General features: G+C 49.1%; 2 protein-coding genes and 1 pseudogene across 3 annotated transcripts; 2 read left to right on the top strand and 1 right to left on the bottom strand.

Moving 5' to 3' along the window:
- Positions 1-4,226: 4,226 nt before the first annotated feature.
- On the top strand, positions 4,227-17,696 carry LOC112438809 (histone H4). 2 transcript variants are annotated; one of them, XM_063605674.1, is made up of 2 exons: positions 4,227-9,988; positions 16,396-17,696. In XM_063605674.1, exon 1 carries the CDS (start codon positions 9,559-9,561, stop codon positions 9,868-9,870), a length of 312 nt encoding a protein of 103 aa, XP_063461744.1. In that variant the 5' UTR covers positions 4,227-9,558; the 3' UTR covers positions 9,871-9,988; positions 16,396-17,696. The 2 variants fall into 2 exon arrangements, with proteins under 2 accessions (XP_063461744.1, XP_063461742.1); XM_063605672.1 differs by lacking the exon at positions 16,396-17,696 and adding an exon at positions 11,003-16,378.
- A 1,263-nt stretch (positions 17,697-18,959) lies between these two features.
- On the bottom strand, positions 18,960-19,480 carry LOC103784359 (histone H2A type 2-A). Its single transcript, XM_034934271.3, has one exon. It carries the CDS (start codon positions 19,478-19,480, stop codon positions 19,088-19,090), a length of 393 nt encoding a protein of 130 aa, XP_034790162.1. The 3' UTR covers positions 18,960-19,087.
- Positions 19,481-19,740: 260 nt separating this feature from the next.
- On the top strand, positions 19,741-20,328 carry LOC129398039 (histone H2B type 2-E-like; annotated as a pseudogene).
- Positions 20,329-21,549: the final 1,221 nt, after the last annotated feature.

The raw sequence follows: 21,549 nt of genomic DNA, 5'->3' as shown, positions 1-21,549 counted from the left end.
TTGAAACTAAGACACTGAGCCTCTATTTTAGCCTCATGTCTTCTTTCCTTCCAGCTTTTCCCAGGCAAGTAAATGCAGGCCACAGTCTGCCAGCTGCCCAACCATTCAGGCTTTTCATTATTATAGGAAGCATCTGGCCAAGGACCACCAACATCTTCCTGTCCTGCCCCTGAAGCTGTGAGTTCCCCAAGTGGAGACACAGCCTGTTCCCCAACACCTACACTCATGAACACGGGAGGGTTGGTCAAAATTGCACAGCTATCATGCTTAGTTTTATACTCAGGTGTAAGTGACTGATAGAAGGGCCTTTTGGAGGTGGAGAGTGCGCAGGTTCTGAAGAGGCAAGACCGGGGAAGTCTGGACCTGCTTCCAGAGTGTCCTCCCACAAGGCTTAGTGCTCAGGACCTGTAGTGGGTTGAATATGTTCCCTAAAGTTCGTGTCTATCCAGCATCTCAAAATGTGAACGCATTTGGAAACTGGGGCTTTGAAGACGTAAGTAGTTAAGGATCTTGAGATGAAATCATGCTGGATATAGGATGGGCCTTAAATTCAATGACTGGTATCTTTATAAGAGAAAGGAGAGGGAAATTCGGACACACAGAGATGAGTAAGAAGCCATGTGAAGATGGAGGGAGAGATTGGAATGAGGCTGCCACAAGCCAAGGAACATCAGAAGCCACCAGAAGCTGAAAGAAGCAAGGAAGGATTCTCCCTGAGAGCCTTTAGAGAGAGCATGGTACTTTATTTCAGACTTCTGGTCTCCAGAACTGTGGAAGAATACAGTTCTGTTGTTTTAAGCTACCAAGTTTGTGGTCATTTGCTATGGCAGCCCTAGGAAACTAACACAGGTTGAGTATCCCTTATCTGAAATGCTTGGGACTGGGACTGTTTCGGGTTTCAGATTTTGGAATATTTGCATATATATAATGAGATATATTGGGGATGGGACCCAAGACTAAACACAAAATCCATCTATGTTTCATAAATACCTTATACACACTTACACTGTGCCCCATTTTCTCCAACAACTTGACTTTCTGTACTATAGATAAACATAAATGTTTTCGCTCCCTTTTTTTTTTTTTTTTTTTCTGAGACAGAGTCTTGCTCTGTCGCCCAGGCTGGAGTGCAATGGCACAATCTCGGGTCACTGCAACCTCCTGGATTCAAGTGAGTCTTCTGCCTCAGCCTCCCGAGTAGCTGGGACTACAGGCGTGTGCCACCACGCCTGGCTAATTTTTGTATTTTTAGTGGAGACGGGGTTTCACCATGTTGGTTAGGCTGGTCTCGAACTCCTGACCTCAAGTGATCCAGCCGCCTCGGCCTCCCAAATTGCCGGGATTACAGGCATGAGCCACCGTGCCTGGCCTTGCTTTTTCTCTTTTAAAATCACTGTTACTCATGGGGTATCTGCAGGCCTTTTTGATATTTTCAACAATATCTTTATACCACAGAGCAGAGAATAAGCAAAAAAACCCCACAGTGAGTAAGGCACGTAGGTCTTGGCTCCTACATGGGGCATTATGGGGAACGTGCTGTTGATGACACTGGCCTGCACACATGCCATTTTATGACCCTTTGTGGGTGTGTGCACGTTGGGGAAACCGGGCATGTGCAGAAAAAATATATCTCAGTGGAAAGGGGCTGGGAGGGCCTTTTATTTCCTTGGGGGAAATACTGTGCATTGTATGACCCGTTGTGTGAGGTCAGGTGTGGAATTTTCCACCGAGGCACCACATTAGTGCTCAAAATTGTTCAGATTTTGGAGCATAGGGTTTCGGATCTTCAGATTAGGGATGCTCAACCTGTACAACATCCTTGCAACAATCTAGGTGTGAGCTTTCCTCAAGAGCAAGAAGAGCTTGCCACTGCTGCTATATGACCACGGTGAAGCCAGCCTGTCACCCTCCTGCCCTGGATGACCCCAGGGAGCTCTACAGAGGTCCATGGCTGGGGGAGGCCAGCAATTGTCTAGGAGAGCTCAGTGCCACTTGCAAAGACGACAGATCTCTCTACAAATTCTGGGCTGAGCAGGTGAAGGAGGCTGGTGAGGCCCATGAAGGAGCCTAGTCAGCTGCAAGGAAAGGTTCACTGTGGGGCCCCCGACTTCCCATTCCTGATCTCCTTTTTACCTCTGCTGCCCACTTCCTTTCCTCTTTCCCTCCAAGTATACCTTATACTCTGCTCCTGAAGACACTCAGATCTCCCCCCGCCCGCCCCCCCCCCGCCCCCGTCAAATAAAAAGAGCCTAGTGACTTTTGTAAGAACGGTGTATTCATTTCCTGGTGTTGCATTAATAAGTTACCATAAACTTAGTGGTTTAAAACAACACAAATTTGCCGGGTGTGGTGGCTCATGCCTGTAATCCCAGCACTTTGGGAGGCCAAGGCGGGTGGATCACCTGAGGTCAGGAGTTCGAGACCAGCCTGACCAACATGGTGAAAACCCGTCTCTACTAAAAACACAAAAATTAGTCGGGTGTGGTGACGCGTGCCTGTAATCCCAGCTGCTCAGGAAGCTAAGGCGGGAGAATTGCTTGAACCTGGGAGGCAGAGGATGCAGTGGGCCGACATCACGCCATTGCACTCCAGACTGGGCAACAAGAGCGAAACTCCGTCTCAAAAAAAAAAAAAACATGAAACCAAACAAAACGAAAAAAACCACACAAATTTATTCTCTTATCATTCTGGAGGTCAGAAGCCCAACATAAGTTTTAAGGGGCTAAAACAAATGTCTGAAGGACTGGTTTGTTCTGGAGGCTCCAGGTATATAATCCATTTTTTGACTCTTCCAGCTTCTAGAAACTGGCATTTTTTAGCACCTGGACAGATCACTCTAATGTCTGCTTCTGTCATCACACCCCCTTCTCCCTGATTGACCCTCTCGTCTCTCTAAGGATTCATGTGATTATATTAAGGGCTCATCTCAATAATCCAGGATAAGTTCTTTATCTCAAGGTCCTTAATTTGTTCACATTTGCAAAGTCCCTTTGCCATATAAGGTAACATATTTACAGATTCCAAGGATTGGGATGTGGATATCTCTGTGGGGCTATTATTCAGTCTACCACAAATGTGCACTCCTTTCTAAAGTATTTATCTTCGAGCACTGAGGGGAACTCTGCCTTCAGCTAAGGCTACACAACTATCCTGATGGTGGACTGTAGCAACTTGTAGGCAAGGGGTACAGCTCAGGGCAGCTACCTCTCCCTCTTCTCGGGCCAACCTGGAGGAAGTTCCTTCCAGAGTCCAGGCTATACTTGCTTCTGGCCTGCAAATTCCTGAGAATTCTTTGAAACCTAGGAGGGGCCTGGGTATTATGCCCTTTTGAGTGAGAATTCAGAGGCCAGTGGAATTAGGGCAATCAGGCATTTCCTGATCATCTGCTATGCTCCAGGATGCTGACTTGGAGAGATGAACAAGGCAAAATGCCCATTCTGACAGCACTCAGAATTTCACGGGGAACTGGAAGGATAAATGAATCTGGGAGGAACTGCTGAAACAGGTAGGAGAGGGTAAGCTTGTTAGAACCTGAGAAGAATGCTGTCTGAAAAGGTAGAGAAGTCAGGAGAAGCAGTGAGGCCCTCAACCCTGTGTGTCACAATGCCTCCTGTCATTTCCTCTCTGAGTTTCCAGTACAAGCTTCTCGGTGGCTGTTTTCTGCCCAAGCACATGAACTTTGGAAGACCTAGCACTTTGGACAAAGTCCCTGGCCCTGACACTTAATAGTTTGGGGAACTTGGGCAAAATACTCAAAGCTTCCTAGTCTGTAAAGTGAGAATGATAAAACATCTGCCTTCCTTGCAGGATTGTTGTGGTGATGTGTAAGACATAAAATATCAAGCATAGTCAGCAGTCACTGAGCTTAAGGAATGTTAAGTTATAATCATTATTTCTGAACTTCAGTGCCCAATATGACCCTGTTGCCACCTCCTTTGCCTCCTTGGGACATACTCTCTTCTGGTGGTCCTCATCCCTTTCCAGCTATCCTCTGTCTCTTGGTATTCTCCTAATCTACCAACTCCCATCAATGTTCCTGCTTGCCCAGGGTGCCTGTCTCAGCCCTCTTCTTTTCTCCCTAACCCCTGGGAAGATCTCATCAAATTCCCTGCCTTTCGTTTTCCTTATCGATTTGCTGAGGGCTTACTCACAAGTTTCTCCAGCTGAGACCCTTTACTGATCAGAGTAATAACAACTGGTGGATGTGTTCTCCTAGGTAGAGAACAGGAGTCTCAATTTTTAATGTCGGGAGGGACTTTATGCATCTTTTTGCTTTCAAAAGCAATTTCTGGCTGGGCGTGGTGGCTGATGCCTGTAATCCCAGCACTTTGGGAGGCCGAGGTGGGTGAATAACTTGAAGTCAGGAGTTCGAGACCAGCCCAGCCAACATGGTGAAACCCCGTCTCTACTAAAAATACAAAAAAATTAGCTGGGTGTGGTGGCAGGCGCCTATGATCCCAGCTACTTGGGAGGCTGAGGCAGGAGAATCGCTTGAACCCGAGAGGCGGAGGTTGCAGTGAGCAGAGATCTCGCCACTGCACTCCAGCCTGGGCAACCGAGAGAGACTCTCTCAAAAAAACAAAAACAAAAATAAAAGCAATTTCTTCTCTCTGCATTCTCCATGTTACTGAAACCTAACATCAACCCCATAGCTCCTCAGGCCAGAAGCTCCTTTATTGCATGCATTCTCCAAATGCCTAAATCACCAATTTTTTTTTTCTTTCTTTCTTTTTTTTTTTTGATACGGAGTCTTGCTCTGTTGCCTAGGCTGGAGTGCAGTGGTGCGATCTCAGCTCACTGCAAGCACCGCCTCCCGGGTTCACGCCATTCTCCTGCCTCAGCCTCCTGAGTAGCTGGGACTACAGGCACCCGCCACCACGTCCGGCTAATTTTTTGTATTTGTAGTAGAGACGGGGTTTCACCGTGTTAGCCAGGATGGTCTCGATCTCCTGACCTCGTGAGCTACCCGCGTTGGCTTCCCAAAGTGCTGGGATTACAGGTGTCAGCCACCACGCCCGGTCAATTTTTGTATTTTTAGCAGAGAGGAGGGTTCACTGTGTTGGCCAGGCTGGTCTCGAACTCCTGACTTCATGTGATCGGCCCACCTTGGCCTCACAAAGTGCTGAGATTACAGGCATGAGCCATCACGCCCCGCCCTAAAACACCAAATCTTATTAAATCTATATTCTACAACTCCGTCACATCCATCACTTCATCTCTGCCCACTCCTAGCACTGACTTAGCTGAGGACATCATCAATTCTGATCAAAGGACCCTAAGTCTAAGTAACAATACCAGTTTCATGGTAGGCTTTCCCCGGAACCAGCTGGACATAATGAGAATTTTCAAGAGAATGTGAATTGCTCTTTACTTGATTTTCTTTTTTTTTGAGATGGAGTTATCGCTTTTGTCGCCCAGGCTGGAGTGCAATGGTGTGATCTCAGCTCACTGCAACCTCCACCTCCCGGGTTCAAGCGATTCTCCTGTCTTAGCCTCCTGGGTAGGTGGGATTACAGGCGCCCGCCACCAAGCCCGGCTAATTTTTTTTTTTTTTTTTTTTGTATTTTTAGTAGAGATGGGGTTTCACCATGTTGGTCAGGCTGGTCTGGAACTCCTGACCTCAGGTGATCCGTCCGCCTCGGCCTCCCAAAGTGCCGGGATTTCAGGCACGAGCCACCGTTCCCGGCGATTTTCTCTTCTTTAAGACTAATCTGAAAGTGCGGAACTCTGTGTACCTGAAATGATTACATTTTGATATTGACATGAAAAAATTGGGTACTACTTTGCCCCAGTTTCTCAACCCAACAAAGACATTCCAAAAGTTTCCTATGGGGCCTAGGAAGGTTGGCCTTCACAGGATAGTGGCAGGAGTGTTAACTTTGTCCTATTACCAAAAGGTGTCAAAGCTGTTACTAAACTGTCTGTGTCAGTATGGGAAACCCCGACAGCACTGGAGAATTCCTCATGGTCCTTCCAGACCATGGTCACAGTGAGAAGCAGATTCTGTTGCCCTGGCCCTGTGGGGAAATCCCCAAGATGGCTGCTGATAGTTAAGGAAACAGTGTCCTGCCATGGCCTGACCCTAGGCTGGGTGAGAGAGAGTGGGTCAGACAGGCTGCACTTCCTCAGTGAGTGTGCATACACCTGTTCGCACTGCCTATCGTTTCCTCACCCAGTGTGAGAGCAGGGGGCTCAGTTGGGCTGAGTGGAGAATTCATGGGACCTTTCCATGGTCAAGGCCCAGAGCTTCTGTTGTGTAGCATCCCTGGAACAGAGAACAGGAGGCAGTCACAAGGCCCCAGCTTCAACCTTTGACAGTACACCAGAAAAGACCAAGTAGTGAGGCCTCCACTGTCTCACACCAGCCAAGAAAGACCAGGTCTTAGACTATCCAGTGTTCCTGCCTCTCTTTCACGGTGCTGTATCTGGGGAATGAATACTCCATTGTCATAGGAGGGGCAGATGCGGGCGGAAGAGTCAGAAGGGTCAAGGTAGGACATAGACATTCCCACTAAGCTAGAGACCCCTGAACTGCCATAGCCATGACATGCACACGTTGTCCTCAAATCCCAGGGCCATGGGCAGGTCTTGGATATCTTTGGAATTTTAAGTTGGTTGGCATCTGTCTAGTTTTAAACCTGATTTAGGTTCAGTTCAACCAGGGAGTATGATTCTTTGGGGAGAGGGCCCTGACCTAGAAATCTACATGCTCAGCGGTCTGCTCAGCCACTAATGGCTCTGACACACTGGAAAGGCACTCACCCTCTGGGAGTTTCAGACTGTATCTTTGAAAACAAAATTCAGTGGATGGGGTGCAAAGGTATTGTCCTCAACAGCTCTAAGTTACTACTTCTAACTCACAGAGTACATATCACAAAGGATCCCACTATCCATTGTCGGTCGGAGCAGGGAATGAGACTTTGGCAGACCACGAATCCTGTATTAATTTCTAGGGGGACTATAACAAAATACCACAGACTTGGGGGTTTAAACTGAGATTGCACCACTGCATTCCAGCCTGGGTGACAGAGTAAGACCCTGAGTCAAAAAAAAAAAAAAAAAAAAAAAAAAAGTGTATACATGGGAGCATTCTGAGATGAGTAACTCAAAGGAGTGGTTAGAATTTGGGATCTACCTAGCAGCAGGGGAAAAGGAGGAGGAGTAAAGGACATATGGAAAACCAAATGACTTTTGAAAAGATAAATGGGCCCTTAGAATAGATGGAAGATTCGAGTCTTGTGACAATGTCTATTTGGGTGTGGTGACCACTTCTCATCTCCGAGGTTAGATTTGCTTCTAGTGCTGAAGAAGATTTATGACAACTGAGTTAAAAATTTGAGATTTGCGAGGAGGATCTGCTATTAAACAGGTAACGGATTTTAGCTGTTTGTTTCAGCTGAAAATAATTCTTAAGTCGAAACTGGCACATTTGGAGGTAGCATGTCCTGATCCCCTTAAAAAGGGAACTGCATAGACACCGTATCTCTGATTCTGCCCAGGGTCCTGTGCCCTCTGACACCAGAAATCACCACTTCTCTCAGCCTTGTTTTGCGGTTGTTTTATCATGCTGCAATTTGGTTATGTCTTTTCTAATAGTGTTTAAAAGCAATCAAATGCAGGAACTTTTCCTTTTATAAACTATTATTGAGCTTATATTGGACACTGAACTAAGTGTCAGTTTACAAAAATGAATAAACAAAAATCACTGCCAGTAGGGAACACACAGCCAAGATGGGGGAGTAGTAAGATGTAAAGAGATGTAAAATAATGTGATAGATTCGGCCAGAGTTACTAAAGAGTCAGAAAAGGGCAAGCCTGTTTCTTCCCTGTCCTGAAGCAGCCAAGGGAGAGGAAGATATCTGTTGCCAATGCTGGGGTGTTGGTTTAGGCATGTAGATGCTGTGATGCGCAGTGGAACCGTTCAATGAGCAGACAGGAGAACCAGCTTTATGCGGGGAGGGAGAGAATTGCTCCCCTCATCCCCCGTGAGTCACACCCTGGAGATTATAAGTTTAAACATTTTGATTTCGGGAGATTTTGAGTTTTGGGCTTAAAATGACTGAAGAACCACCAGGTGGATCTACGTGTCTCCAGTCCAGAAGTCTGAATACAGATTTACGATTTATGAGCACACAGAAGGTGGATCCAAGGGAGAGATTAAACAGGGCACAGAAGAGTTTTTAAAAATAATATTTTTCGGGAAAAAAACCCCAACAAAACACGATTCTTTCAGCAGAAACCGGAAGATTTTCTCATAGACTCTCCTACAGAGAGCCCTGATAAAGTAATAAACATGCTAACAGTAAGAACCCCAACCAATTTCACAGGGCAGTTTGCGGTAACTACTCCCAGTATGGAGCAGACAGTCCTCTTGTAAAACCCGATTTAGCAAACTTTGCTAGCTCCATGTGGGGCCTCCAAAGGACACAATTGGGCACTAAATCCTGGCTGAAAACAAAGGCCGATTTAGAGGATCCGTAGAAACGGATGCACAGAATATCCCTCAGTCTTCTCTATGTAGCAGGCCCTCCATATACGCGGGTTCCCCAAGACCGAAAATATTAAACAAATGAATTTCTTTTTTAAAAAAAAGTACAACAAAAGACAGTAAAAATAAAAACAGTATAACAATTACTTACATAGCATTTACACTGGATTAGGTGTTATAAAGTAATTTAGAGACTATTTAAAGTACACGGGAGGATGTGCATAGTTATGTGCAAATACTACGCCATTTTCTATGAGAGACTTGAGCAACCTGGATTTTGGTATCGGCGGGAGCCCTGGACCAATCCCCTCTCAGTTCTACCGAGGGAGAACTGTTTTGTTTCTTCCAGCACGGCTTTGACCGACAGTGTGTTGGGATTCGCTGACCTCCATGAGAAAGCTTGGCAGCATGCTGAGACCAATTTTCCCAGGGCCAGAATTCTCCTGTGTGAGCTAAAATACAGTGGCTCGGTCCAACAAAACAGAGCCTGGAGCCAGGAATTATGGCGAACCTGCTCCCTCCCGTCCTCCCTTGGCGCACAGATCCCTGGCGCCGCCGCTCTTGAGGTCGCCTCTCGCGTGTCGGCCTCATCGTCGGAACGGCGCTTCCTGAAGCTTTATATAAGCACGGCTCTGAATCCGCTCGTCGGGATTAAATCCTGCGCTGGCGCGCTCCTGCCAGTCTCTGGCCTCCATTTGCTCTTCCTGAGGCTCCCTCCAGAGACCCTTCCCTTAGCCTCAGTGCAATGCCTTCCGGGCGTCCTCAGACCAGACACAGGCCAAAGCCGCTACAGAATCCGGAAGCCCCGGTTGGGATCTGAATTCTCCCGGGGACTGTGGCGTAGCGGTTAAAAAAAAAAAAAAAAAAAAAAGAGTGAGAGGGACCTGAGCAGAGTGGAGGAGGAGGGAGAGGAAAACAGAAAAGAAATGACGAAATGTCGAGAGGGCGGGGACAATTGAGAACGCTTCCCGCCGGCGCGCTTTGGGTTTTCAATCTGGTCCGATACTCTTGTATATCAGGGGAAGACGGTGCTCGCCTTGACAGAAGCTGTCTATCGGGCTCCAGCGGTCATGTCCGGCAGAGGAAAGGGCGGAAAAGGCTTAGGCAAAGGGGGCGCTAAGCGCCACCGCAAGGTCTTGAGAGACAACATTCAGGGCATCACCAAGCCTGCCATTCGGCGTCTAGCTCGGCGTGGCGGCGTTAAGCGGATCTCTGGCCTCATTTACGAGGAGACCCGCGGTGTGCTGAAGGTGTTCCTGGAGAATGTGATTCGGGACGCAGTCACCTACACCGAGCACGCCAAGCGCAAGACCGTCACAGCCATGGATGTGGTGTACGCGCTCAAGCGCCAGGGGCGCACCCTGTACGGCTTCGGAGGCTAGGCCGCCGCTCCAGCTTTGCACGTTTCGATCCCAAAGGCCCTTTTTAGGGCCGACCACTTGCTCATCTGAGGAGTTGGACACTTGACTGCGTAAAGTGCAACAGTAACGATGTTGGAAGGTAACTTTGGCAGTGGGGCGACAATCGGATCTGAAGTTAACGGAAAGCTACCGTGGCCCATAGCGCTCACAGCCGTAAAGACTTAAGTCGTTGACCGAAAGCGGCTTTTTCACTTACCTGGGCTTTTTTTTTTTTTTTTTTTAAGCCTTTATCGATATGAAAGGTTGAATGCTCTAGGTTTGAGCACTGCTTTCTCGGCTTGCTCTTCTGGTGCAGTATAGGCACACCTAGAGGGCCTGACTCAGTCTTTGCGATCACCAAATCTGGTTCTGAGAAATAGGCACTGGCAATTTACACATGCCTTGCTATGTAATCTCACTATATTTGCTCAGGCAAAGTGGGAGAAGCAGCCTTAGGTTTTCATTCTAGAGATGCCGGCTTTCCCACCTGATCGGCTTAGAGTTCACGATTGACTGTTTTGGGCTTCATTTCACCCTCTACATAACAAGCGGGTGGACTAGATGCCTTAGCAAGGGTCCGTGTTGTGTGGTGTCTCCAGCCGCGCACTCAGCTCAATCTTAGTACAGTTAAAAAATGCCTTTCTAGCAAGTTATCTGCCCAGTGCCTGAAAAGTATCATCTCTTGTGTTCAATAAAAAGCCTCCTAATTTAATCAAGGACCTATGAGATAACTGTCTTTTAGTTGTGGCATTGCAAGGATACAAATGCAGAGATATTTTAAAGTGATCCTTCTGTAAGAGTGAACCAACGATATGATCTGAAAGCAACTTCACAGGTAATTCAGGTATGTGACTTCTACCTCTTAGGGCCTGTTGTAGCTTAGAATGAGAGACCTGCAGAAACATGCCCACCATCAATACAGAAAGCACAATTTAATTTTGACAAGGCCAAAAGCCAATTCTATATCAGCATGGCATATATTACAGCAAGCTATTCTTTACGCTACCACCTCTAAATTGCCCTAATTTGGATTAAAATGTGGGTTCACATTTCTAATCCTTATAGTTTTGCAGCCATTGCATTGCCCGTAAGATTTTTTTTTTCTTCATTCTAGGCTTATGCTTTTACTGTGTATGTATTTGGGAGAAGAAATTCTGTCAGCTCCCAAAGGATAAACCAGCAGTTGCTTTATTGGTCTTCAGATGTGGCTGCAAACACTTGAGACTGAACTAAGCTTAAAACACGGTACTTAGCAATCGGGTTGCCAGCAAAGCACTGGATGCAAGCCTTGCCTTCCAGAAGCTTACCAATCGGGTTGCCAGCAAAGCAGTGGATGCAAGACTTGCCCTCCAGGAGCTTACCATCACAACGAAGAAGACAAATAAATGCATAATATATAGACGACATAAATCCATACCTGTACACATTTAAGAATAAACAGTCCAGTAGTAAGAGGCAGTACATATTCAATCTGCTGAGAAATGTAGACAATAACTACCATAAGAATCCTAATGCTACAGAAGTCACTGGCTGCTGGGAAACCGGGGAAAACTTGGCTATGGACGTGGGGGCTTGTGTCGGACTCTGAATAAAGAGCAGAATGATTGGCATCCTACTGAGATACATAGTAAAGGGGGCGAGGGCAGGGAGGAAGTGGCAAGAATAACATTTGTGAAGATGTCCAGGTGAGAAATAGAGGTTTTAATGCTCAAGATGTTTCCTTTTCCCTTTTAAATCTGACCTGTGATTTCCAGCATTGCTATTTCGAATATCACTGATTGTTTTTAACTTTAAAGGCAATGCTGATGAATATATGTGATCCGCACCAAGATCCACTAAAGAAGGAGATCAAAAATTTGAAGATAAAGCAGAAAGGGAGTGGGGGAGAAAACACGTCCATTGTCTGAATTAGTGGTTCTCAAAGTGTAGCCTCTCATCTAGCAGCACTGATCACCTCGGATAAAATCTTGGGCCCCATGCCAGACCTACTGAATGAGAAACTGAGGGGTGAGACATAGTAATCGGTGCTTTAAAAAAGCCCTCCTGATACACATTAAAGGTTGAAAGCCACTGATGCAGGTAACAGCTTTTCTTTTTTTCTTTTCTTTCTTCTTTCTTTCCCTCCCTCCCTCCCTCCCTTTCTTCCTTCCTTCCCTTCCTTCCCTTCCTTCCTCTTTCTTTTTTTGAGATGGAGTCTCGATCTGTCACACAGGCTGGAATGCAGTGGCACGATCTTGGCTCACCGCAATCCCCGCCTCCCGGGTTCAAGTGATTCTCCTGCCTCAGCCTCCCAAGTAGCTGGGACTACAGGTACCCACCACCATGCCAGGCTAATTTTTGTATTTTTAGTAGAGATGGAGGTTTTGCCATGTTGGCCAGGCTGATCTCGAACTCCTGGCTTTGGGTGATCCACCCTCCTCGGCCTCCCAAAATGCTGGGATTACAGGCGTGAGCCACCGCGCCTGGCCTCTTTTTCTTTGGCATGAGCCACCGTGCCCGGCCAATTACTGAGAATTCCTGCCTTTTTCACAGGATTATTTTAAGGATCAAATGAAAAGTTCTGTGTGAAAGAAGAATGAGGCCATGAAGTGATACAGAAACCAAAGGTGACATATTTATTGCCTTTCCCACTCAATGTAGTTTGTTTTTTGTTTTGTTTTGTTTTGTTTTGTTTGAGAGATGGTTTCACTCGACTTACTGTGACCAGGCGTTGCTTGGGTACTGCTGCTACTATGGAAATAAAGACAAATCCTTACCCTGAGAAATGTTGCCAGCCTAATGCTGAGGTTAAGGAAGGGAAGGGGTATTAAGATAGGAGAGGGCAGAGGCAAGGAGGAGGGCCCAAAGAGATGAGGGCAAAGAAGAGCAAGGGAGCCGGGCACTGTGGTTCATGCCTATAATCCCAGCACTTTCGGAGGCCAAGGCAGACAGATCATGAGGTCAAGAGATCGAGACCATCCTGGCCAACATGGTGAAACCCCGTCTCTACTAAAAATATAAAACTTAGCTGGGCGTGGTGACACACGCCTGTAGTCCCAGCTACTCCGGAGGCTGAGGCAGGAGAATCGCATGAACCCGGGAGACGGTGGTTGGAGTGAGCCGAGATCGTGCCACTGCACTCCAGCCTGGGCGACAGAGCAGGACTCCGTCTCAAAAAAAAAAAGAAAGAAAAGAAAAGAAAGAAAGAAAAAGAAAAAACAAAAAAACCAGAAGAGCAAGGGAAGGCTCATAGGGCTGAATCTTGAAGAATGGGGGTTCTCAGGGTTACAAAGAAGGGGAGGACATTCTGGACAGACATGGAATGTGTGAAGATATTGTGTACTTGGAGATTGCAGATGTCGTGTGGGGCTAAACATTCTTGTTCAGCTGCAAGAACATCTGAAACCTGGGAAGGCTGTGGGAAACAAAGAACTAGATGTATAATATTTTCAGTTTTTTTTTTAAATTAGTAACTATTAATAGAGTAGCACAAATTAATTGGGTGCTTGTTCTGGACCAGATACTGTACTACTGTGCTAGGTCCTTTGTTTTTTTAGACATGGGGTCTCACTGCTGTTGCCGAGGCTGAAGTGCAGTGGCACAGTCACAGCTCACCACAGCCTCGAACTTCTGGCCTCAAGCAATCCTCTTGCCTCAGCCTCCTGAGTCGCTGGGATTACAGGCATGAGCACCGCAATTTACAGAAATTGTCACTTTCATGATTTCCAACAAAACAACGAGCAAGTTACTCGTTGTTTTACAAATGGGAAAAGTTAAACCTGTTGAGATTTGCTTCCTGAAGTCATGCACCTGTTTACATGGACAAGGCTAGGAATCAAACTTGGGTGTGTCTAACTCCAGAGTCCTTCCTAGTAATTAACCTCCGGTGCTCTGAACTGCCATGCAAAAGAATGTGAACTTCATTCTGAAGGGAATGGGAAGGTCGTGGAAAATTTTTAAGCATGAAAGTGACAGGCTCAAAACAGCAGCAACAACCAACCAACCAACAAAAAAACCCTCAGTTTTTAAAAGATAGCTCTTGGCCGGGCGCGGTGGCTCACGCCTGTAATCCCAACACTTTGGGAGGCCGAGGCGGGCGGATCACAAAATACAAAAAATACAAAACTACAAAAAATTAGCTGGACGTGGTGGTGGGCGCCTATAGTCCCAGCTATTCCGGAGGCTGAGGCAGGAGAATCGCATGGACCCGGTAGGCCAAGGTTGCAGTGAGCCGAGCTCGTGCCACTGCACTCCAGCCTGGGCGACAGAGCGAGACTCCGACTCATTAAAAAAAAAAAAAAAAAAGATAGCTGTCATACGGAGTGGAAGCTCAATGGCAGGGCAGAAAGACCAGCCTGACTATGTAATCTACTAGACCAGAGCTGGCGAGGACTTCAGTTAAGGCATGGTCATGGGTGGACGGAGAAAAGGTGATACAATTGAAAGTCAGAAGATAGATTTAGTAATATTTGGAACTCATGAGATTTGGACAGAGGACAAGAGGAAGGGACACCCAACCAGAACAGATGGGGGTAATGAAGGTGTCTTCCAGGAAGATGGGGAATGTGGAAAGAAACAAATGGGCTTGGAAAGCAAGATGAGGCATGTGGTTTTGGAAATAAGCTGGGTTTGAAGTGCCTAGTATCCATCCAGAAGGACCTGTCTACCAGGCAGTTAGAAACATTGGTGTAGCCAGGCACAGTGGCTCACGTCTATAATCCCAGCACTTTGGGAGGCCAAGGTGGGAGGAGGGCTTGAGCCCAGGACTTCAAGACCAGCCTGGGCGATGAAGTGAGACCCTGACTCTACAAAAAATAAAAAAATTAGCTGGGCCTGGTGGTGTGTGCCCGTAGTCCCAGCTACTCAGATGGCTGAGGTGGGAGGACCCCTGAACCCAGGAGTCCAAGGTTGCAGTGAGCTTTGATTGTGCTACTGCACTCCAGCCTGGACGAGTGAGACCCTGTTTCTCTTTCTATCTCTCTCTCTCTCTCTCTCTCTCACACACACACACACACACACACACACACACACACAATGTGTAGAGCTCAGGATAGGGTCTCAGCAGAAGATAGCAATTTGGGAGCGCTTAGCCAAGGGACAGAAATAGTGAAAGCAGGCAATCAATCTCACTTGAGTTGCAGGGAGAAAAGAAGATGGCCAAGGCCAGCATGGGGGAAACCAGGAATATTGATGGGGAAGAGAAAGACATGAGAAGACTGAGATGGGGACCTAGAGAAGGATAAGGGTGACCAGGAGAGTGGACCCAGGGGACAAGTCCTCTTCTAAGGAAGAAAAATCAGTGTAAACATGGCCATGTCTCTTACCACGTAGTTTCCCTCTAAACACACACACACACACACCTGTCCCCCACTAGCCTAAGGCAGAATTAAATGTGAACAAAGCACGTTTTCCACTTCATAAAAGCCACAGATTCAGAGTGGACTTACTGGCAACCAAGGTAGCCACGTAGAAGCTAGTTATTAGAGGAAGAGGTGGGTTTTTTTCGAGACAGGGTCTCACTCCCTGTCACCCACACTGGAGTGCAGTGGCACAATCTCAGCTCACAGCAGCCTCCGCCTCCCGGACTTAAGCGATTCTCCCACCTCAGCCTCCCGAGTAGCTGGGACCACAGGCAAATGGCACCACCCCCGGCTAATTTTTTCATTTTTCTTTCTGTCTTTTTTTTTTTTTTTTTGGTAGAGACACAGGGTCTCGCTATGTTTCCCAAGCTGGTCTGGAACTTTGACTTCAAGCAATCCGCCCGACTTGGCCTCCCAAAGTGCTGGGATTAACAGCTGTGAGCCACAGTGCCTAGTCAGAGGAAGAGTATTTCTTTACCCTATCTTTAATTATCCTTTAACTCTCACCTGAGGGTAGACAATGATTTAAGTACAGGGAATGATTAAATGTTAAAACTTAACATTTTAGAATGTTATCTTGTATTGATGAATTCAGCTTATGCTGGTCTCGCAAACAAATACGAAGACTGACAGATTCCTGTGAGTGCAGGCCTTCACAGTGCCAGGACCACAAGATGTAATGAATTCTATTCCTGACTGGATATAAAAAATGCCACGAAATTTTCCTTTGAGATTCAGCCAGGGAGACCTCCTGGAGTTTAGAGGTACCCAGACTGGTGAGTAAAAGGAGTGTGACCTTGTGGGGGCAGTCAGAGGACCTAGATGTCTGACACCAACATCCCCAGGTTCCAGTCTCTGCTCAGTCACTACTGGGCCTGAGAAGCTGGGTGCAGAGATAGTGACCCACCCACCTCTGAAAGTCACTACTTTTTGAAGTCAGAATACCGCCCATACATTGTGGGCCTAAGCAGGTTACGAGGGTCTCGGCAGAGACCCAGAGGCATGCTCTAGAAATTGCTGTGACCCTGGAGCAGAAACATGTGGCAGTCCCCAGCAGAGCTCACCTACGCTGCTCTCCTCGCTTAACACGCCTCAGGAAAGGCAAAATGGCAGCTTTACAAAACGAAGTTTTATTCCATTTCCCCTTCTCCCCTCTTAATTCTCATAGGTCGCTGCAGTGAATGCTTTTAACCTGTCAACTGTGATGAAACAAACAGAAACCCGAAGCCCTGGCTTCTTCTGAGGTGCAAATAAATGACCGAGAAGGTATTATCTAAGACCTCTACAGCCATTTGTATCTGGCCGTGTGTAGTGGGCTCTGCAAGACCCTGCCTCACTTTCCCACTAAGAGGCCTTGGACTTCCCAGCTCCCAGAGACTGTAGAGATCACCTCTGTGGCGTCCTGTCACGATTTCCTAAGGCGAAGAGCTTCATTTGCCCAACGGAGGCCCACGTTCTTCCTGTCTGATCTACTGTCTTCCCAAGGATCTGAACTCGGGCACCAGCGTCTGCCCACATGTCCGACGAAAACAATGTAAAGGAACTACTGAGTCTGGACAGAAAATCCAGACATACCATGCAGCTTCTAAGAGGACCGAGTGCCTTCACTGGAATAGTGAATGTCCTTCTGTGGACATGGACAGGGAACGGCTCGATTAAGCCCAAATTCACAAAATTCCGCCCACACCCCGCGCCCCCGGGAATTTTGGCTTAGGGGCAGGATATGGGGGTTACCACTGTGCTAGTGGAGGTGGCGCGGGGACTGAACGGCAGCCCCAGCGCAGTTCTCCCCACGTTTGCCCGCAGAACCCCGGCGAGGCCGAGGTGGTCATTTCCCTCCCTAGCCGGATGGCCGCGCCGGGTGAGGCCGGTTTGGGCGCGAAGCACGGGCGTGTGGCGCTCCACTTCCGCAAAGGCCAGCCGCGCTCAGGACCGCGAGCCCTGAGCGTCCCCCTAGTGACCCCTGGCCTCGTGCCCGACGCCCCGTCTCTCCTGCCCCGGCCCCCCCGCCACGCAGGGCCCCGGTCACGCGCAGGGGGAGCCGGACCGCCAAAGCCCGCAAGCCGGCGCCCAGGAAAGCGGCCGCAGCCCGGCCAGTGCGGATAGGCCAATTGGCCGAAGTCGGCAAAGCTCAAGACGGCACCGCAGCAGGGGGACCCGACCCCGTTTTGTTGGGAGCCTAAGCGGAAGTGCCTTCCCCGCTCTAATGCCGGAGGAGCACGGAGGGCAAGCGGTACAGCTTCTTCCAAGTGCTGATGTGGGTGGCTCTGAAAAGAGCCTTTTGGATACGATGGAACCTCCGGCCGAACCGCACGCACTTCTTAAGCCCGCTCTCCACGGATGCGGCGGGCCAGCTGGATGTCCTTGGGCATAATGGTCACGCGCTTGGCGTGGATGGCGCACAGGTTTGTGTCTTCGAACAGCCCCACCAGGTAGGCCTCGCTGGCCTCCTGCAGCGCCATCACGGCCGAGCTCTGGAAGCGCAGGTCCGTCTTAAAGTCCTGCGCGATCTCGCGTACCAGCCGCTGGAAGGGCAGCTTGCGGATCAGCAGCTCCGTGGACTTCTGGTAGCGCCGGATCTCCCGCAGGGCCACGGTGCCGGGCCGGTAGCGGTGCGGCTTCTTCACCCCGCCCGTGGCCGGCGCGCTCTTGCGGGCCGCCTTGGTGGCCAGCTGCTTCCTCGGGGCCTTGCCGCCGGTCGACTTGCGAGCAGTCTGCTTAGTACGGGCCATAGCGAACCAAAACACAGGCTTACCAGCGCAGCGGCGGGGAGAGAAACGAGCTCCTAGCCCCGCGGCAGCCGTCTTTATAAGCACAGTCTTTTCCCGATTGGGCGGAACAATAATTGAAAATCCCGCGCTGGCTGTCCATTGGCTGTGACGTCACCCGTCCTAAAGTCACCGGTTGGCTTGGGCAGATTCCTCCCTAATCCCGCCCACCCCGCCTCACTTTCTACTTACCAGTTGGCGAAGTTCCGCAAGCTTGTTTTTCCCCTTTCCTTCAGGGTGAAAGTCATTTTCCATTGCAGCTTTGTCAGATTGTTCCCTTTCCGCCCTTCGCTTCCTTAGAACACACTGCCCGCAATACCCCCCTTTCTTGCTGCGCCCTGCGGCTCCCGCGTGGAACCTCATTCTTCCATTTGCCCCCCGCCCCCAGTTGCTACTTGGCGGATCGTTTTTCGCCTGTCGGGTGCCTTTTGGGTGGGAGAGGTGCCCGCCCCCAGGACGCAAGATTCCGCCTCCGAGGCCCTTACTCTCCGCCGCCAGGGCGCTTTGGAAAACAAAACAGAAACTAAGACTTAAGTCAGCTCAGTGAAGCCAAGACCCAGCTCCGCCACACTAGCGAGCACTACCCGCTCAGGGCCCTCCCCATCGGGGGTGGGGACGAGGAGCACGTCCCGCTAGTGCCAGACTAGGTCTAAGTGTCCGGCCATGGCCTGCGGAAACCACTAGGGAAGCGCGCGCTCCGCGCGCAACACTTCAGCGCGTTGGGTACTGCCCGCGGCGCTGGTGTTTGTGACTGTGTGGAGCGGACCGTGGCGGCGCCCAGGACGTTTAGTGCCTACACCTGCCCTGGGAAGTCCTAGGACTGGGGACCCACTCATCGAAGAGCCAAGGCAGTTACGTGCTCCAGATGGAAGACGGCGCGCGCGCGCGCGCACACACACACACACACACCCCGCCCCGTCCCGTCAGCTCCAGGTTCGCTATTCACTACTGAGGAACGCTGGACTGAGAGTGGCCAGCATTAACAACTCTTTTATTTGAAAACGTGGGTGGCTCTGAAAAGAGCCTTTTGAGTTCACAGGTGCCCCTTCGAGACGCGGGCCGGGCTGGGCCCACTTGGGCCGGACGTCAGCCTCACTTGCCCTTTGCCTTGTGGTGACTCTCCGTCTTCTTAGGGAGCAGTACGGCCTGGATGTTAGGCAAGACGCCGCCCTGGGCGATGGTGACTTTGCCCAGCAGCTTGTTCAGTTCCTCGTCGTTGCGGATGGCCAGCTGGAGGTGACGAGGGATGATGCGCGTCTTCTTGTTGTCCCGAGCCGCGTTGCCCGCCAGCTCCAGGATCTCGGCGGTCAGATACTCGAGGACCGCAGCCATGTAGACGGGCGCGCCGGCCCCCACTCGCTCCGCATAGTTGCCTTTGCGCAGCAAGCGATGCACTCGCCCTACCGGGAACTGAAGGCCAGCGCGGGACGAGCGCGACTTGGCCTTGGCGCGGGTCTTGCCTCCTTGCTTGCCACGACCAGACATGACAGCGATAGTAGTCACCGAGAGGAACTCCTGCCTGGCGATCGGGAAAGTCGCCGAAAACGCCGCTGCTTCACCTTTTTATAGACAGAACGGCGATTGTCCACGGAGCACTTTGATTGGCTCAAGCAAATTTTGTCCCGATAGCCAATAGGATAGCTCAGCCAGAATCCACTCATTTACATAATCTCGTCTCCCTCGCATTGCGCGCCGCGGAAAACTCGCGAACCATAACGCAGCGTCATGCGCACAGCCTCTGTAAGTACACAGTCGTTTCCGGTAGACCCCGAACCTAGCGCTCTGCTTGCGTTCTCGGGGGTCGGTGTCGGTCTTGGGTCTGGCCATGCCTGAGCCTGCAAAGTTCGCGCCGCCTCCCAAGAAGGGCTCCAAGAAAGCCGTCACCAAAGCCCAGAAGAAAGACGGCAAGAAGCGCAAGCGCAGCCGCAAGGAGAGCTACTCCATCTACGTGTACAAGGTGCTGAAGCAGGTCCACCCCGACACCGGCATCTGGTGCAAGGCCATGGGCATCATGAACTCCTTCCTCAACGACATCTTCGAGCGCATCGCGGGAGAGGCGTCCCGCCTGGCGCACTACAACAAGCGCTCCACCATCACGTCCCGGAGATCCAGACGGCCGTGCGCCTGCTGCTGCCCGGCGAGCTGGCCAAGCACGCCGTGTCCGAGGGCACCAAGGCGGTCACCAAGTACGCCAGCTCCAAGTGAGTCCCTGCCGGGACCTGGCGCTCGCTCGCTCCCTCCCTCCCTCCGCGGGTCGCCGGCTGCTTTGTCTCCAAAGGCTCTTTTCAGGGCCACTTAACCACCTCAGTCAAAGAATCTTTCTTGTGTTGCCAGTCCCAGTTTATGTTTTTGGCTTCACGTCTGGTTAACTTTAGGAGAGCACACAACACCAAGCACAGATAACTATTTTCTTTTCACATAGGCATTGCTATAAGTAAGCTTACATAGATTGATAGTGGTATCTTACTATGGCATAGATAGGCTGGGGCTTGCCTTAGAGGGCTGCTCTTGAAACTGGCTTTGGCCTGGTTACGTACCCGTGAATATGTGCCCAGGAGATTGTTTGCTGGTGAGAAACGCAGTGTTAATTTTGATAAGCTTGTGTAAGATCAAATTGTGTATAGGAACAAAGGTTGGGTCCGCTCTTCAGTGGTAAAATGAAGGTAGAGATTAAATGCATTGTATGCTCTCAGATGTGTACTTAAAAGGGAATAGCTCAACTTTTATATATGGTATCGAGAAACTTCTTGAGGTTTTTATATCATTGGTTCACAAACACGTGCCTACACCACCATTCATGTGAAAATTCCTTAAGGAGGTAGATGGAAGTTCGATTTTGATAACCAGGAATTAACACCGATAACACCTTCTGCGCTTTCTAGTTGAGATACCCTAAAATCTACCCAATACCATTAAATGGTTTTTTTCCCCAAGAGTTATCACTCGGAAAAGCTTGTCCAGTTTAAGGGTTTGTTCCATACAATGGCAACAAAATATACGATTTCTGAAGCCAGAGTTTGGGAGACCTGAAGAGGAGAAGGACCACCAATTTGCAAGGGAGGTTGATTAGGTTTGTTCTCTGCTTTGGGAACACTGGACTTGGAATCACACAGCCTCATTAACCTCAAAATATTATACTGATTGCTCTGGGGATCGTAAATCCTAGGCTGGCCACAATAGAAGCGAGGAAAGCAATTAGGAGGCTGTTGCAGTGTTGTGGGCTGGAACAGTGATTAAGACTTAAAGTCTCTCCAGACCAGCAGCATCAGCATTACTTGAAGTTACTAAAAATGAAAATTCCCAGGTTCCATTATTTGTGTTAAGCTTTCTGGGTGATAGTAATGTATGCTAAAGTGTGAAAACCACCGGATAAATGACATGCTGGAGTGCAATGGTGGTAATGGAAACAAATGTTGGATTTTATCTTTGAGGTAGAATTAATAGGTGTGGCTGAGGAACAGGATTTAGCTAACAGTGAAACCCCTAGATTTTTGGCTTGAGCAACTGTGTAGATAGTGGTACTATTAGGATAGAACACTGAGAGAAGATATTCG

This window comes from Pan paniscus, chromosome 1 (genome assembly GCF_029289425.2).
Source record: "Pan paniscus chromosome 1, NHGRI_mPanPan1-v2.0_pri, whole genome shotgun sequence".
NCBI lineage: Eukaryota > Metazoa > Chordata > Mammalia > Primates > Hominidae > Pan > Pan paniscus.
The sequence above is the reverse complement of the archived record's forward strand: the minus strand, read 5'-3'. Positions and strand labels throughout refer to the sequence as shown.